The sequence below is a fragment of the Nannospalax galili genome, unplaced genomic scaffold (genome assembly GCF_000622305.1).
Source record: "Nannospalax galili isolate Female #2095 unplaced genomic scaffold, S.galili_v1.0 scaffold572, whole genome shotgun sequence".
NCBI classification, from domain to species: domain Eukaryota; kingdom Metazoa; phylum Chordata; class Mammalia; order Rodentia; family Spalacidae; genus Nannospalax; species Nannospalax galili.
In genome coordinates this window covers 1532593-1550189 of record NW_008331829.1, presented here as the reverse complement: position 1 = coordinate 1550189, position 17597 = coordinate 1532593, and the positions used below count along the sequence as shown (strand labels likewise).

The following is a 17597-nucleotide window of genomic DNA, read 5'->3' as shown; positions in this document are numbered from 1 at the left end:
CCATTTTGTAAAGTTTCTATTCTTGGTGTGCTGGAAAGCTGTGTCCATCAGCTTTGGAGAATCACCAGCCCAGTATCTCCTATGAGACTTATTTCTCAAGAAATAGATCCCACCAACATCCATTTGCTTTGTGCCTACCTGAAGAACTTCTTAATGTCTTCTGCTTGGATCATGTTGAGAATCTCTTGGTATACCTGAGGATCCTTTGTCCCTGAAGCTGGAGCATCAGAAGTGCAATTTGGATGCGTATAATACCCGATGTAGAGTCCAAGAATAAATAGAATGGTGGCCGTGCAAAGTATTTTCAGAAAGTGACAAAATTTGCAACGGCTGCTCTTTGCTGCAGATCTTGTAAAGTGGGAAACATAGTCAGGTTCTTCTTGAAGTCTCTGGAATCTTCCTTTGGGTGAAGTTGCTGGCTGAAGAGAATCAAGACAGAGATCTGAAGTCTCTGAGTGCCCCAGGTTCTGACTCTCAGCATGGTCCAGCTGGAACTGGTCAAAGCCAGGCTCCTCTAGCTCCTTCTCCATATCCCATTCCAAGTCAAGGGCAGTGGCTTGAAGTTCATCATTGTCCGAGTACTGTGAATGTGCCGAGGCTATTAGATCCGCATTGACCTTCTGATAAGCCATCTTTCTACCTGGAAAGAAGAGAAAATGAAAAAGCACACTACATTATAACAAGTAGTTTATTTTTAAAATCAAGGCATGAACAAAATAAAACCCAATAAAGCCTACAGAGTGGTATAAGGATAACGGGGCTAATTGACTGCAGGTGGCTTTAGGTCTATACCCCACTGGTGCATTATCAGTGCAGATTAAGAGTGTTTATGCTTAAGTTTTGTGTGTATTGTCACTTTTGGTCACTGAGGTTCCTCATAACGCCATCACATTTCTATGCATCTCAGTGTGATGGATGAAATACAGAGCTCACAGGACAAGTCAGTTACCAGTTCATTTTTTAAGTAAAAATTTTAATTGAATTTTGCATTTCATACAATATATCTTGATCACATCCAGACCCCTCATCTGCCACACCTCATAGCCCCCCACCAGATTTCAAGCATTCTGTCATATATATTAAGGCCTATTGAGCCAAGCCCATGTCCACAAATATCCCTTTGTGTGAGTCTGTTCACTGGAGCCTGCCAAGCTATCTTGTGTCACCCCCTTAAAGAAAATCAACTCCATCTCACCCAGGAATGATCATTTGACAGTTGTTCCTCCTCCTCTAAGGTTAGAATTTCGAACTCTTTTCTTCACTCCTGTACTGTGTTTTTGTCTGGGTTGAATTTGCATAGGTCTTGTGCATGCTGTCACTATTGCTGTGAGTTCTTATGAGAAAGTTCCCAGGCAACTGGTAAACTGTTTCCTTGTGGTCCTCCACCACCCATGGCTCTTACTGTCTTTCTGACCCCTCTTCTCCAATGAGCCCTGGCTGGCTGAGGTTTAATATATTGAGTCCTTCCAAGGACACACACTTGGCAGTTTCTTATTCTCTGCAATTTGAACAGTTGTTTTTTGGTCGGCTTTTTTTTTTTTTTTTTTTCTTAAGACATACTCTATAGCTCTAGCTGGCCTGAAACTTGCTATGTGGTAGATGAGGTTGGCCTGACCTTGACCTCACAGAGATCTGCCTGTCTCTGCCTCCCAAGTGCTGGGATTGAAGGTATATACCCCACACCTGCCTATTAGTTAATTCTTAATGCTGGGGTTGACAAATAAGTATTAATGACAAAAGATAGAACTGGGACTTTGTGAGAAGAGGTCCATTATCCAAAAAATTCTGACTACAAATCTTGGCTAAAAATGGCCTGAGTAATTAAAATGTTCTAAAATTCCAGGATCATTAAATATAATTAAATATCCAATCATGTACAGTAAAAATTCTAAAATTCTGGTATTCCACTGTTTCATACAGAATCCATTTTTTCCTCAATGGACCCCCCAAGCAAGGAGTAGATAATTTATTTTGGTCACTCACTAAAGGCCAGATGAAAGAGTGTCTGTTCCCCAAATAGGAAACAGTACAATCAATCTGAGGAGACAAATGCATACAAAAATGCCAAGAAGACAAATGAATTATGCAACTCTCCAGGGTGACTTGCAGAGACCTGCTCTAACAGAAAGCATGGGAAATAGTTTTAAGAAAGTGAACTCCTAAGTTTGGCGTAGTGGCTCAGATATTCAAAGCACTGACCACTCCTTCAGAGGATTGGAATTGAGTTCCCAGCACCCACATGGCTGCTAACAACCACCTGGAAATTCAGCACCCTCTTCTGACCTCTGTAGGCACTGCACACGTGGTACACATACACACATGCATGGATACACTCATATACATAAAATTAAAAATAACTTTTTTAAAAAAGAAATATGAGTGCTGTAGCTTTTGGCAGTTTGGGCAAAAGAGAAAGAACGTGAATGGGAAGTTAGAAGGAGAGAGCTTGTAAAGACCCAGAGAACATGAGCCACAAATGCGAAGCAATCTCTAGGAGAGGAGAATATCAAGAAAAAAGTAGAATTCCTCTGCAACTGACGCTGTCGTCTAGGACGTGGGCTGGGTAATAGTACGAACACAAGGTTATTCACTGCATGTGCATTAGTTTAGATTGGCTGGATGCAGCATTTTCTGCTTTTAGAGGTAATAACTGTAAAAAGCTTGGAAGAAAAGAAGCAAATTAAACATTGCAGATTAAAATACATAGTTCTGTTGACATTGTAGATAACTGCAGAAGCCTACACAGTATTCACACAGTGATTGGCAATACGGCTCAGCAGTTCAGAGGACAAACCGCTCCTGTTGAAGACCCAAGTTCTGTTGCCAGTCCCCATGTCAGGTGGCTCACAGCTGCCATAACTCCAACTCCTGGGGCATCTGATACCACTGGTCTCTGAGGTCACCTGTACCCACATAATTTAAAAGTAATTCCAAGGAAAATGTTTAAAATATCCACACACATAGACTATAGTTCATATTTGTTTTTCTTCTTAATAACATTTAATATATACTGTGGCTTGAATGGAAAATGTCTCTGTAGACAGTAGGTATTTGAGATGTGTGGAAAGCTCTAGCTATGGGGCCTAGCTAGTAAACATAGGGTTGTGAACATGTGATTTAAGGAATTTCATCCTGCCCCATTTCTGGTCTTGTTCTGCATCATGATCCACAGAGATATAAGCAACCATGCTGCAGACACATGCAGCCCCTTTTCATTTCTTGACTTCTGCAAACACTCACCTGCACATAAATACACATACGTGAGATTAGCAGGTAGGATCCACACACAAGTAGGGACATCTGAGCTCTTTAAGCCTTAGCTCTCCGTGTTTATTTGTGTATTTTCACTGTACCTAGCCTTGAGGTTCATAAGCATCATTTCTGTGAACTCTGTCATGCACTTCAAGGTCCTTGCACTGTGCCCTCCTCTTCCTCAGTCCTCTCCCCTTTATCTGTCCACTGATTCTCCAAAAGCTCACCTTCTGCAATATTGCTTCATCTGTTCAGTGTCAGCGCAGTTATTGTCTAGATTTTCCCCTGTTTTAATAAGCAAAGATATCGATCTATGGTTCTCTCATTTACCTACCTCATTTTTCAAAAAATGAATTGTAAGACATGGCTTATGCTTGAAGAAGACTTGGCATCCAGGAGTTATGACAGATATGTGGGAGTTCGAATTCTGACCTCTAATACAAACATTCAAGTTGTTTCTCTACAAACGATTTAAAACCCAGCTGCAAGGGTGAAGCCAGGCTTTCATCTCTAACCTGATGACAGACACTCCATCATAAGTACATCAGCAATTTAACGCTTTTCAAACATCATGCAGAGCCATCAACTAGGGTAATGCAGATACAGATCTTAGCTGCTCACTAGATTGGACCTCTGCCTGACACCCTCACTACCTTCTAGACTCATTATACACTCATAAATTTTCAAAGAAAATCTATCTTCTAGGAGAATACTATCTAGATCCAAGGTAGAAGTCACTTCTTTAATAAAAATCAGAAATATTTCTGGAAAATTACCAAGGGAATGAGCATATGATAACTTATATAATCAAACATCTTAATAATTTTCTTAGAAAAATAAATTATACTAATATATATATATATTACATGCATACATACAAACAATATTTTACCCATGCATAAATAAATATACTGGCATACATACATATATAATAAAAATTCCAACTTTATTAAAGCATCATTTTCCTTATGGGAAAGTATCATAGATTTCTTACAAAACTATGACACCCACTTTTCTCTAACAATTTAGTTTCACTTAAAATATATTCAGCGAATTTATTAAAACCAAAGCTAAAGGATAAACTACCAAATAACTACAATTTTTGTAATATGTTCTAGTTTGAGGTAACATAAATGCCTCCATGAATACAACAAGCAATGCCCTTCTCTTCAAAGTAAAATAACTGCTCTGAGGGGCAAATAAATAACAATATATTTCTACCACCTATAACTTTTGAGTGTCCAAGAAAAGTGGAAATTTAATATTACAAAGAGAAATTATAGATATGCTTTAGTTATTATGATATAAATTATGTTATTCAAACTACTGATGTTTCTATTACCAATGCACATAATTCATTTAACTTAGATTGACATAATAGTTTAATGACTTAACAATAATACACACAACAGATTTTAGAATATTCCACATAAACATCTCACTGAAAAATTATTGTCTGATAGAGATAAGCTCATAGACTTTGTGACATTTCTTCTAACAGAAGCATCTTTCTTTCTGTTCTGTTCTAAAGTATCTTTACTGTCAATGGTATGACATTTGATCTTTTTTATAATCCAAGTGTTTTGTTTTGTTTTGTTTTGTTGAAACAGGGTCTCCCATAGCCCCAGCTGGCCTGGAACACACTATGTAGAAAAGACTGGCTTCAATCTCAAAGAGATCAACATGTCCTTGTCTCCGGTGCACTGGGCTTAAACGTAAGCTTTATGAAAAGTGTAATATCTGTATGTTTTTGAAGAATTTTATTATCTAAGATCCCCTTGTCCCTGAATATTAGAGACTAATATTTTTCATCTAATATACTAAGCATTGGTCTTTTATATACATTATACTTCTATAAGGAAAAATAAGGCGGACACAATTTTGACTAAAAAAATATTTTTCAGACTATGGTAAACTTAGATTGATAAAAAATGCATTTTCAGAGCTGGGACAATCACTCAGTAGGCAAACTACTTTCCATATAAGTATGTTGGCTTGAGTTCAGATCCCTAGCATCCACATAAAAGTCAGGAAGGCAGGGAGTGTTTATAAGCCCAGCACTGGGTATGCTGAGACAAGTTCCTTGGAGCTCCCTGGCAGCCAGCTTAACTGAATCCATGAGCCCCAGGTTCTGTGAGAGAATCTCAAAAAATAAGGTGGAAGGCAGTGGAGGAAGAGACCTGACATCCACCTCTGGTCTCCACATGTATGCACACTCACATCCACACATGTCTACACATCCAAATAAACACATCTATATACCACATACACAAACATATGCACACATGAATTTGCATATATACAGAAAATATGATTAGTTTAAAAATAAGTCTGTTCTTTTCTAAGCTGTTTCTCTTACATGTTCTTACTGGATGACACAAGAGAAATTACATAGACATAAAAGGAAGTTTATTATTAAGTTTAAGTCTTCATATATAAAATGCAACCAACCTCTGGAAGTTCAGATTTAGTCTAACAGTAGTTATGAAATTTAGATAATAAACATATGTTTAACAAAGGTTTATACAAGCTGGGCATGATGGGGCATACCTTTAATCCCGGCACTCTGGAGACAGAAGCAGGTAGAGTTCTGTGAGATCAAAGCCAGCCAACCTGGTTTATACAGTGAGCTCCAGGCCAGTAAGGGCTACATGGAGACCTTGTCTCAAACAAACAAACAAACAAACAAACAAAAAAACAAAAGTTTGTATGATAAGTTATATATTACTAATGTTACTTAAAAATATGATTGGAATATTCTCTATAATTGAGTACCTACAATGATGAAATTTATTTTGTAAGCTATATGTTTATTTTTAATAATGTGTATACAGAATTACTTCTCATTGAACAATTGAAAGGAGGAGATTTAGTTTTTAAGATTTTTAAAGAATTTTTAATTATGTGAATATGTATGGTGTATGAATGTCTGGGCATATGTGTATATGTGTGGTGTATGAATGTGTGGGCGTATGCATGTGTGAGCAAAGGTGCCTGTGGAGGAGAGAAGAGTTGGAGCCACCGAACTAGAGTTTCATGTGTTGTGCATGGAACTGAACTTGCAACTTAGGCCTCTCAAAAGAAGCATGCACTGTTAACCACAAAGCCAGGCCTTCAGCTCCAGGAAGGAATTAATCACACAAGAACTCTACCTTTTAAAATGTTCCAGCTAACAGATTATATACTGAGACTACTTCATTCAAATCCTCAGTATACTATGAAATTTAGGTTATCTATTTAATATTTTTGTATTTCAATTTCATATATTTAAAGTAGACAAAGTAAGAGCACTAGATCTGTAGAGCTATTATTAAAGTTAAATGAGATTAACTGATTTAAAGTACTCAAAAACAAAGTCAAAGAACAGAGAAATATCTGTAACCCACGACTATAAATACAGCCTTAATTCAACTGAAGCATACCCAGACACCTCAAGCTTTACTGATAAGGACTTGCAGATAATCGGAAAAGAGGTGTATGCTCAAGTACTTTTGGAGTAGGAAGCAATCTGCTAATCAGTAGCATGGTTCAGATAAGAGAGTTGTTTGCTAATGTTGATATGAGAGTCATTAAGTCATTGCGTCTGGATTACAATAACCACCTCTAGATCTTGTTTCACAAGAGGACTTTATTTTTAGTTTGTTTATAAAAAGAATAATAGTTATAAGAATATAGGATTTTCTATAATGATAAAAGATTTCCTTTGAATAGTTCCAAGAATTAGCAATGTATAACCACAAATATACTAGGCAAACCTATACATGTAATGTGTTCATGGTGTATTTTTATTTGTAATCGCTTGTTAAAGATGACTTTCTCGATCCCCTTCAATGTTATTAACAGTATATTGTCTCAAACAGTATAAGAACTGTGTGTCTCTCATTAGAACCAGGAAGGCATCTCAAAGCTTTCCTGCTTGAAAAAGTTACTTTACAAGTAGAAGAAATAAATGGCTCTAGCAATTTAAACATAAGGCAGGATCTCCATTTCCTATGCTGGTTCTATGATTGGATCTTTACTCACAATGAGGAAAATATTCATGCATTGTTTCCTGAAGCTTTGAATGTCAATCTGTTGTTTGGAGTAGATTGATTTGAGGGAAAGGCATGTCTTTGAAATGTCAGAGAACGCTGAGGTCCTTCCTACAATATTGCTTCAAATGCCGTGACTGCGAATTATGTTAGGACCCACAGGAATTTTAGACTCTAAGTGTAAAAGGACTAAAGCTACTGCCAGTTGATAACTGTTAGGGGAAGGAGAACCCTCCTTTTATTTTACTGATACGTTTTCCATGCCCCAGAGGGTGCCATGTTGGATGAGATTTAGGGTGAGTTGTAGGGAGAAATGGTAAGTGAATATAATTGTGTTTTACTGTACACATGCTTGAAATTCTCAAAAATAAAGAAAATTAATATTACAAAGAATATTTTGGAGCTGGAGAAATGGTTCAGTGGTGGAGAGCCTTTACTGCTCTTGTAGAGGACTTGAGTTCGATTCCCAGCACCCACATGGTGGCTGACAGCTGTCTGCAGCTTAAGTTCCAGGGGATCCGATTCCTTCTTCTGACCTTCATGGGCAATGCACAACGTGGAGGGGTGGGGGGGGCAGTTGTACTCCTGTAGGCAATACGCTCAGACACATAGCATAATAAGAAAATATTTCAAAAACAAGAAACGGAAAAAAATATTTTGTACTATTTTATTTCATATGTTCTAATGATAATTTACTTATTGAGGTAGTTTACTTTTAATTTCTTTTTAAAGTTAGCATTCAAAGTAATGGGTTTCACTGTGATATTTGAATTCATAATGTTAATATGCTTTTATTATTTACCACCTCCCTCTCCCACTATGCTCTCATGTCCCACACGCTGGTTCCCTTCCTCCCCCAAGTAGCTCCTCCCTTTCTGTTTTTATACCACAAGTATTCATGACTTTCTATCACATCCCTCCAATAAGACCCTTTTCCCTCCCCTTAGGATAAAAATATCTGGCATAAATTTTCAGCACCAACCTATTTTCTACAATATGCTTCATGTTGATAGAATACATCCTGTTGTTGAAAGTCCTAATGGTTTCAACTTGAGAGCAGGTAAGAGCAAAAACTATAAAACCAGTAATTCAGATGTTTGTGGCTTAATTTCTCAATGCAATGAGAATTTTTTACATTTGTGTTTTGTCAAATGGCTTTAACAGCAGCTACCGTCTTTGTAAACACACTAAGTCCTCTACCAAACTGCAATTTTGTATGTCAACTACATAAAAAAATAATATCTTTGCTATTTATGCTTCACTAATTATATAAACAGTATTTGTAAAGTAAGGTGAAATTATTTTCTATGCTTCATTTTGGGGGGGTAAAAAAATAGCCAAAAACCCACTCTAAAATAGATAATAATACACTAAACTTAGGGAGACTAGATAATTAATTTGGAGAGCACAAAACTAAAATTTAGAGTTACCCTGATCGCTGTTAAATGACATGTGAAAGGAAGCTAATAGGATGCCAAATTAATGAGCTATAAATTGCAAAATGCAGTCAAAACCATTTGAAAGAAAATTATTTGATGTACTCTCACAGGCTTGTGCAAATTTGTTTTAGACTGCTTACATATGTATGGCCATCTGCCAGTTCCCTGGGGAGCCCAAGTCCTTTTGGGACCTGTGTGTCACTACAATATGTACAACACATCCTAAGTGGATGAGACATTAAGCCTATGACACTGTATCTAAGGAAAGGTTTTTCCACATCAGGATAGTATATTGTGAATTGGGCAACCAGAAGAATCACATAAAAAGAAGGAAGTCAAGAAGCACGCTCCATGGGAGTCCTAAATAAGTGCCTTCATCAAGTGGTACTGTTGAGGGTATCCATCCCCTGAGTTTAACCCACTCACATCACAAGCTCTCTCCACGCAGGGCTCTGTAAATAGTAATCGCTGTCACAGAGTCCTTCTTTCCCAGTCCTTTCGGATGTCTGATTCCACATGCACGACAGACTAGTGTCTTTTATATTTTCTTTACACTGTCACTTTTCCCATTTGCAGTATAGTTTTCTAGACTCATTTACTTCTGGAGAATTTACATCCCCACCAACTTACCTTTGAAATGCACATCTAAGACAAATAGAATGACATAACTTAAAACAGTGAGGCATCAGGGGGAATTATGTATTGAGTACCCAAGTCACTACAACTGGTATGTGGTGGCTGCAAGCTTCAATGAAGTCATGCAGAGCGAAGGGTTGCCTGCAAGGCCTTTTACAGCGTCCAGGATCTTTCAGAGTGCTGAGAATCGGTGTGATAGCAACAAATCCAGAGATGAGACTGCTTTTTGTTGCTGTTGTCCCATGCTTACTTATGACATCTACGGCATTCTACCTTAACAGTCCTGCCTTCATCCTCACATGGCTGGTGTCTGCTCTGCCTCCAGGACCCCAAGGATCTCTGCTCTGTGACTTTCTGCTACACCCTGGCAGGTTTCCAAGCTTCCTGGCACCTTGGTCTTGAATAAGGAAGAATTGTCTTCAAGCACATTGCTCTAAGGGAAAAGGCCACAACATCTGCTTTAGGGACTCTTCCTCATAATGCTCTCAAAGCTCTTTACTCTTCCTCACAACGCTCTCAAAGCTCTCTTTTGTCCCACCACAGCAGGACAAAGGGCAAAACAGCACTTCTTAGAGCTTGGCAGACTGCCTCTGCCTCCCAAGTGCTAGGACTACAGGCATGTGTCACCACACCCGGCCTTTTCACATTTTTAAACATGTTATCGGCTTAGTCTTTAAAATATTTTTACTTTTAGGTGTCAGCTCTGTTGCTCCAAGTCCTGTGTCCAAAGTGTGACCTGTCTTCAGCAGTAGGGTCTTCCCTTCAAGTTCTGAGATGCAGTCAAGGGCTGTGGCCATAGCTTGTGTTATTTGTGGAGTCTCTTGGGCTACCTTGACCAACAGCTTGAAGGGAGATCTCTCCTGCTTGACACTGTGTTTTGGTTATATAGTCTTTAGCTTTACATGTGTGTCTGTGTGTGTCTGTGTCTCTGTGTGTGTGTGTATGTGCATGCCTACGTGTGTGTGTGTGTGTGTGTGTGTGTGTGTGTGTGTATTTTTCAGTAGGACTTCGAACTAATACATTTCCATCTGGTTTCTCATACAATCTAAGCATAATTTATCTCTCCTCTCATTCCCCGAGTATAGCCCAAAGTTCTCCCTCTCCACTTAAAGTAACCCCTTTTTCTCCATCAGTTCCTTAATAACACCTTTCACTATTGCCCTCTCTCAAGTTCCTTCTTTTCCTTTATCCCCATGGTTCCTTTCCATTTTCCCAGCTCCTGCAGTTGCATCAGTATATATGCTCCCAACTAGGGATTTGGAGGCAAGATCCACAAATGAGAACATATATCATTTGCTTTTCTGAGTTTGTATTACTTCACTTAGTATAACAGTTTCCAGTTCCATCCATTTACCTGAAAATTTCATGATCTTATTTATTTATACCACTGAGTAGACCTGGAACCCTTCTCCTTCCTGTGGTATACAAGCTGCCAAGGGAGAAAACCAATCAATGGTATTACTCAGTTATAAAGCCTAATAAGTGAGAGTGACTGGCCCAAGAAACTAACACTATCAGTAGAGCCATGACATTTTTGTCTTGGGGGAAATCAACAGCTGTCCAATTGGAATTGAGGCCTGCACAGTGGGAGGAAACTTATGTGTGGTACTGTAGACACAGCCAAATACACTTGACTAGATCCTACTCACAGATCCTAGAACAGAAACCAACATTTGCCATGTCCCTAGACCAACGTAATTTCTTACTTTATTCTAAATATGTATCCTCATATTTACAGACAAGTGTACCTTTAACTCCTAATCAAAGAAGTTTCATTTTGCAACAGATGGAGATTATTACAGAGTTATAGAACTGGTCAAACATAGAGAATACATGTCTCCGAGACACTTAACACTAAGTGACACATCTTCAGTACAACTTCTCCTCTTCGTACGATGAATGTATCTTTCACCTCTCACCAGAAAATATAATTCCTTATGCAGATGTTGATGAATATGGAAACCAACACTCGGGCAACGTGCAGAGAACAAGAGGCTGCAGAGTGCTTGTAATACACAATGAAGCTGGAAATTCAGGGGTGTTATCTTGTTTTTCTAAGTGTCAGAAACCCATCAATGGGAACAAAGGCAAGAATTGTGAAGCTCAGCCACTATGAAGAACACACAGGCGTTTTCAACTGACAACCGACAACTGGACTAAGGTTGAACTGCTTTTCACGAACTTTCTAAGCAGGGCAAAATGGCTCAGGAGGTTGAGATGATATTTGCTGTGTAGCCTAATGACCTGGGTTCCACTTTCAGGACCTACACTATGTAACGAGAATAGGGCACCTACAAGTTGTCCTCTGACCTCCACATGGGCACAGTGAGACATATACAACCACACACACACACACACACATACACACAGCTAATTACTTCTAATGTGCCATAAACATAAGAGTGCAAATAACTGAATTCAAGCAATGATATATTTTTCAGGATTTTTTCTGGGTCTTCCATTGCTATGAAATATAATTCTATGAGAAAAATGGTGAGAAAAATTATCATTTTAGAGTGTATGAAATTTGAGGATTTTTTTGTAAGTGACCTTTCTTCAAGCAAGCTAAACTTATGGCTGTTAACCTTCTCAGTACAAAAGTATGTTTGAAAAAGAGGAAGCAAAATGAGAACCACTATGACAATATTATCAAATCTGTTGACAGTTTGACATGAGAAATTAATTTTCATTATAAATTTATATATGTGCAGACAGAGTGGAGAATAAAATTAAAACCATCCAAGTTTATTAAAAAGTGTTTCAAGCATATGTCATTTACATTTTGTTTTGGAAAAGGGTTATTACAAAAAAATGGAAGACCTTGAATGGACAGGTGCCGTGATGATGTTAGGAAATTTAATATCAGGCAAAAAGTATGAATGTGATATTTAAAAGACATTGAACATAAAACATTTAGCAGAACCTCTATATAATTGTCACTATTGAAAAGTACATTGTTATAATACTACATGAAGCAAGTTTAAAATTCAGCTAGCATGTCAATTTTAAAATGTCAGCAATGGCTACTTAACCAGCATGAATGTCAGCTTCTTCCCCTTCGTCCCATTCCCCATAATACATTCTCTTCTGGTCGGCACGACCGTGCACACCACCATCCTCTCCATTGTTCATTTCTGCTTTCTATTCTTTCTTATTTTGCTATCGATGTCCAAGAGAATAACTGACTATAAAAGTGAATTCCATTTTCTCATAGATAACACATACTATATATCTCAGACAACAAAGGACTACTTTTAAGTTATTCCCAGGTCAAAGATGTCATGTTTTCTAATGTCCCACATACACCAAGTCTTAGGTCTTCAAAGCAATGGCAAAAGTTGACTTGTCTTAGCCTGGTACTTTGGAATTGCAGTTTCTGACAGTGTGTGGAAACTAAAGAGCTTTCTTCCTAATGGTTCTACACAGACTTTACCTCCTGCTGTGGAGACTAGTGAGACTTCTCAGTCTCATCGCCTACGCTGTCACCTACATGAAACTCTCAAAAGTAACTACATGCATACTGTATCTTTAAAAAGGTATTTCATTACTGTAACTCCAAATGTTCTTCTCTGTAAAGATCAGACTACCGTATGTATGAAGAAATCAAAGTACCATGTTGGAGAGACCAGACAGAGATTAGCATAAAAGGAGGAAGCTGAGCCAGGTACTTAAAACAAAGTACTATACATAAAAGAAAATCTATCTTAGCTACCCAGACCAAACAAGCCACCAGCTGGGTATCACACAGTGAAACACAGTTCCATTTGGAAAAAAAGAACAAGGTTTCTAAGTTTTTCTCAAGTTCCTGAATAAAGAATCAGATGTAGTACCACGAGAGTTGGTCAAAGCTACTTCATTATAGAGTAGCTTGTTAGTCAACATAACACCATACGTGCTGTTTGGCTGAAACAAACTCAACTACATCACTTTATGGTTTAATATTCTGTGAGTTAGGAGAATGGCATGAAGCTCTGTGACAGCATTTGTCTAGCTTGTAAAAGACCCAGGTTTAATTCCTAGAAATGAGAAACATTCCTCTCTCTCTCTCTCTCTCTCTCTCTCTCTCACACACACACACACACACACACACACACACACACACTGTTTTATTCTATATGAACAAGAAATTGTGCAAATTTTATTCTGAAGCAAGTGATCTCTTTGTTCCTGGTGTAATGTACCATTCCCTCTCCTCCATCCACCCCATGCTTTCGAACTTCTTTATTAAAAAGATTCTTTAGTTTTTAATGTGTATATATGTGTGTCTGTGTATGTGTAGGTATGTACACATGAGTGTAGTGCCTACAGATGCCAATAGGAGGCATCAAATTCCCCTGGAACTGGTAGTTATATTGTATGATGTAGGTGCTAGGAACTAAACATGGGTCCTCTGGAAGAGCAGCAGGAGCTCTAAACCGCTGACCTATTTCTCCATCCCCTCAAACATCACATGTGTACATATGGTATCTGCTCTTCCTCTGCCTGATCTTCCCCATGTTCTGTCTAGACTGTAGTTAATTCATCTAGTTATTTCTCTTTGTCTTTCAGCATGGTATCCTAGGACCTGTTAGTTGATCTACAAATCCCAGAGTCCAAATAGTCATGATATCTTAACAGAAGTCCATAACTTAGGGTCACATGATAACTCTGCCAACATCGTGTGCTGTAGAAAGTATTTCAGCTAATTCTTGAAGCCTGCAAACAAGGAAGTAGTATCCAGTCTATGTATTTACAACTGTTAATTGATGGATCAAATTGAATGCTGTCATTGATGACATTTGATAAACTGTGCAACCCTCAGTTGCTACTGTTTTAGAACTAGGGACCATTCAAAGTCTAGATAGATTTACATCCTAGTTCCATAATTATTAGTCTTGAATCTTTATAAAACTTGCATTTTTTCATTGGTAAATGTTTCTGAGTTTGTATAGTGAAAATCAAGTGGAACCATATCATAAACATATTTTTTTTGGTCTTTTTGAGACAGGGTCTCCCTATAGCCCCAGCTGTCCTGGAACTCACTATGTAGACCAGGCTGGCCTTGAACTCACAGAGATCCGCCTGCCTCTGCCTCCCAAGTACTGGGATTAAAGGCGTGCATCACCATGCCCAATTCATAAATGTATTTTTAAGTGTTATTTGCCAGGATTGTATTATAAATGACAGATCACAAATGATGAATAATAACCACTTAATCTAATGCATTACATTGCTCTCTCACATGTTCTCACATTTAGCCATTCCTGTTCCTGAGCATTAGAGAGGTTGGGAAAGAAAACCAAAACTCAATTTGCACCAACGGCATGAATTTCTCTAGTGTCTTAACAAGACAGCAAGTCTGCAAGGAGGAGACAAACCAGACTGTCTGGCTGTGAGTCAGGTACAAAGGCTGTGGGAAGGGAACTGGGAAGAACAGGAACAGAGGGAAGAGGGAAGGAAGCACGTGCTGGAGGGATGGAGTCTGGAAAACGTGCCCTGGGACTTAGGAACTTCAAGTCCATTTGCAACACTGCATGGTTGCTGTTTACATGTGCTTTTCAGTCCTGGAGTGTGTGATGTGGCAATATGCAGCTCAAAACAAAATCTGGACCCGCATGTTGAAGGGGAAACATGAAGAGATCTACCAAGAAGATGAATCCATACCCCCCTTGGACATAATGCATTTTGAAAGGAATCTACCCAGAAAAATCCATTTAGTTATGCCCAGAACAATCAAGACTGGCTGTGTAAAGCTGAAGAGCCTTAGCCCATCTGCCGATGATATTTATGGCTTTCTGGCACCTTCCACATATTTCCCAAGCCCATGTAAGAGAAAGAAATGCTTCTGATTTCTAAGACAAAAACAGATGGTACAACACTAGGTAATAATTTAATTAATTGAATCCTAAAGCTTTAACAAACTGTTCCAAAGAAAGGAAAATATTTTTATGTATTCTTTTAAAATAGGAAGGGTAAGAAGAACTAAATCAAGCTTTATGTAGTTAATGCAATATCGTTATAAGTGCCCTGTTCTTAGCAAAGTGCTTTCTTTCTTTCTTTCTTCCTTCCTTTCTTTCTTTCTCTCTCTTTCTTTCTCTCTCTTTCTCATTAATGCAATAACATTATACTAAATGCCCTGTTCCTAGTAAAGTGTGCTTTCTCTTTCTTTCTCTCTCTCTCTCACTCACTCTCTCTCCTCTCTCCCTCTCTTTCTCTCTCTGTCTTCCTACAAACTAGACTTAAAATTGCCATATTATTGATACTGGTCAAATCTTGTCTATAATTTTAGCAAATAATTTCACGCTGCAACAATATATATTTTGATAAAGTTGAATTCAAACTTTCTTGGAAAACAACTAATTTTTTAAAAAGATAAAACAGGTTTATGATGTACTTTCTGAAAAAAAGCAGGACAGAGTCAAGAACTGTGACTATGAGGTACAGTTTCTGATAATCAGATCCTGTGACCCAATCCAATTAAACTAAGGATACCCTTTCAATATCACTGTGATGAATAGATTTCAGTGTCATTATTGGTAGGGAAAAAAATAATGATTTTTCAGCCTAACACAGTAAATAATGTGCACTTCGTTTTGAGACAGAAAAAGAGTATGAAACTTTATAATGCCATTTACTGACTATGTGACTTTAGGCCAGGAAGTTAATCTTCCTCAGATTCTGTCTCCTAGCCTGTTGAAATACATTCACAGGGCCACAGTGGGACTTCATCACATCACTTTCAATCGCTTCACATAACCCTTAAGACAGAGAAAGTATGCCACAAATGGTTCCCAAGCACCATGGCATTTAAGTTTTAGTAACAATAATGTGTATAGTGTTATAGCCATGAAAAGTCAAACTGAAGCTGTAGGAGGAATTAGTCCAAGAAAATTATAATCTAGAGCCAGGGCTTTAGCTAAGTGGTAGACACCTACTTAGCACACATAATATCCTGGCTTCAATCCCAAGCACAGCAAAGAAAATGTCAGCAATAGTAAAACGTGTGTGTGTGGTGTGTGTGTGTGTGTGTGTGTGTGTGTGTGTGTACACAGATATGCTTTATCTACATACTTTAAAGTCTAGGCCTCATGGAAAGTTAAATTATGAGGTCTAAAATAAAAATTTAGGAATGTTAAGACGAAAGTTGAATTTCAATGGGAATTAAACCTGTGCCTTGGAAAAGAACTCATGCTTATAAAATATAATTTCTGGAAATAATAAATACCTGCTCAAGCATGGAGTTAAGAATGTGCAAGCATGAGTCAGAGCGGGCTCTCCCTTGATGGACAAATAGGTACATAGCAGGTTTCAGCAGGAATGAAGTTTGGGTCTGTGGGACAGGAGGGGTGAACCAATGTAAAAGGCCCAGTAGCACAGATTATTCCAGAAGGTGATGGCAGTGAGCTCAGTGAAAGACAGCATCACAGTGAGGTAGGATAAACAGAAAGCACTTTATTGTGACCATGGGTGCTATATACCACAGCTAATTTATCTAATGCATACAAGTGACTTAACCGATCTATCAGTCTTATACTATTCCTCTGTGCTCTTATATTTAATAGCATAGATATATTGGTCAGATACAATTCATTATTCACAATTTATTAACCGTGACTTACTAATTAATAATCTTTAGAATTATAATCACATTTAAAAAATCCGATTTATTTATGTGATGTTTGCATGTCTGCTTTCCTACATGAGCACCATGTGCCGGCATGTCTGCAGAAGCAAAAGGAAGGTGTTGATTTCCTTAGACTAGAGTGACATATGCTTGTGAGCTGCCTAATGTGGATGCTGGGAATGAACCCAGGTCCTGTGCCAGTGCAGCAAGGTCTGTAATTGATGAGACATCTCTCCAGGCCCTATGATCCCATTTATAACATATGTATAAATTTGACTGAATTGTGCTTAGAGAATTCTAATAACAATGCATTTTCAACACATCCCCAACCAAAGCTTCGACTGGCTAATTGTTAGGCATTGCCCAGCCAGCTGTGGAAAGCATTTGCTGGTGGCTGATGTCCCATATGAGCCAGAGAGCCTGGTGAAAAAGCCAATGAGCAGAGAAAAGGCTCAGGCTCTACCATTCCTGTCCTCAGACACTTAGCTATATGGACACTAATTCTGAGGAGATCTTTGTTAAAGGAAATTTAAATCTTATACTCTTAAAATTCCATAACATGAATCAGAGATTTTATGAATCCTTGTGGTTTCTATTAAGTTCTCATGATAGAAGTTATTTTTTTTAAAAAAATTA

General features: G+C 38.1%; 1 protein-coding gene across 8 annotated transcripts in view; it reads right to left on the bottom strand.

The window, feature by feature from the left end:
• Naaladl2 (N-acetylated alpha-linked acidic dipeptidase like 2) overlaps nucleotides 1–17597 on the bottom strand; it is a 1296606-nt gene that overhangs the window by 740251 nt on the left and 538758 nt on the right. For all 8 annotated transcript variants that reach the window (XM_029560548.1, XM_029560545.1, XM_029560549.1 and 5 more), the window contains one exon: nucleotides 139–640. In XM_029560548.1, coding sequence (XP_029416408.1) covers nucleotides 139–632 — 494 coding nt within the window. In that variant the 5' untranslated portion in view covers nucleotides 633–640. The remainder of the gene's footprint in view (nucleotides 1–138; nucleotides 641–17597) is intronic.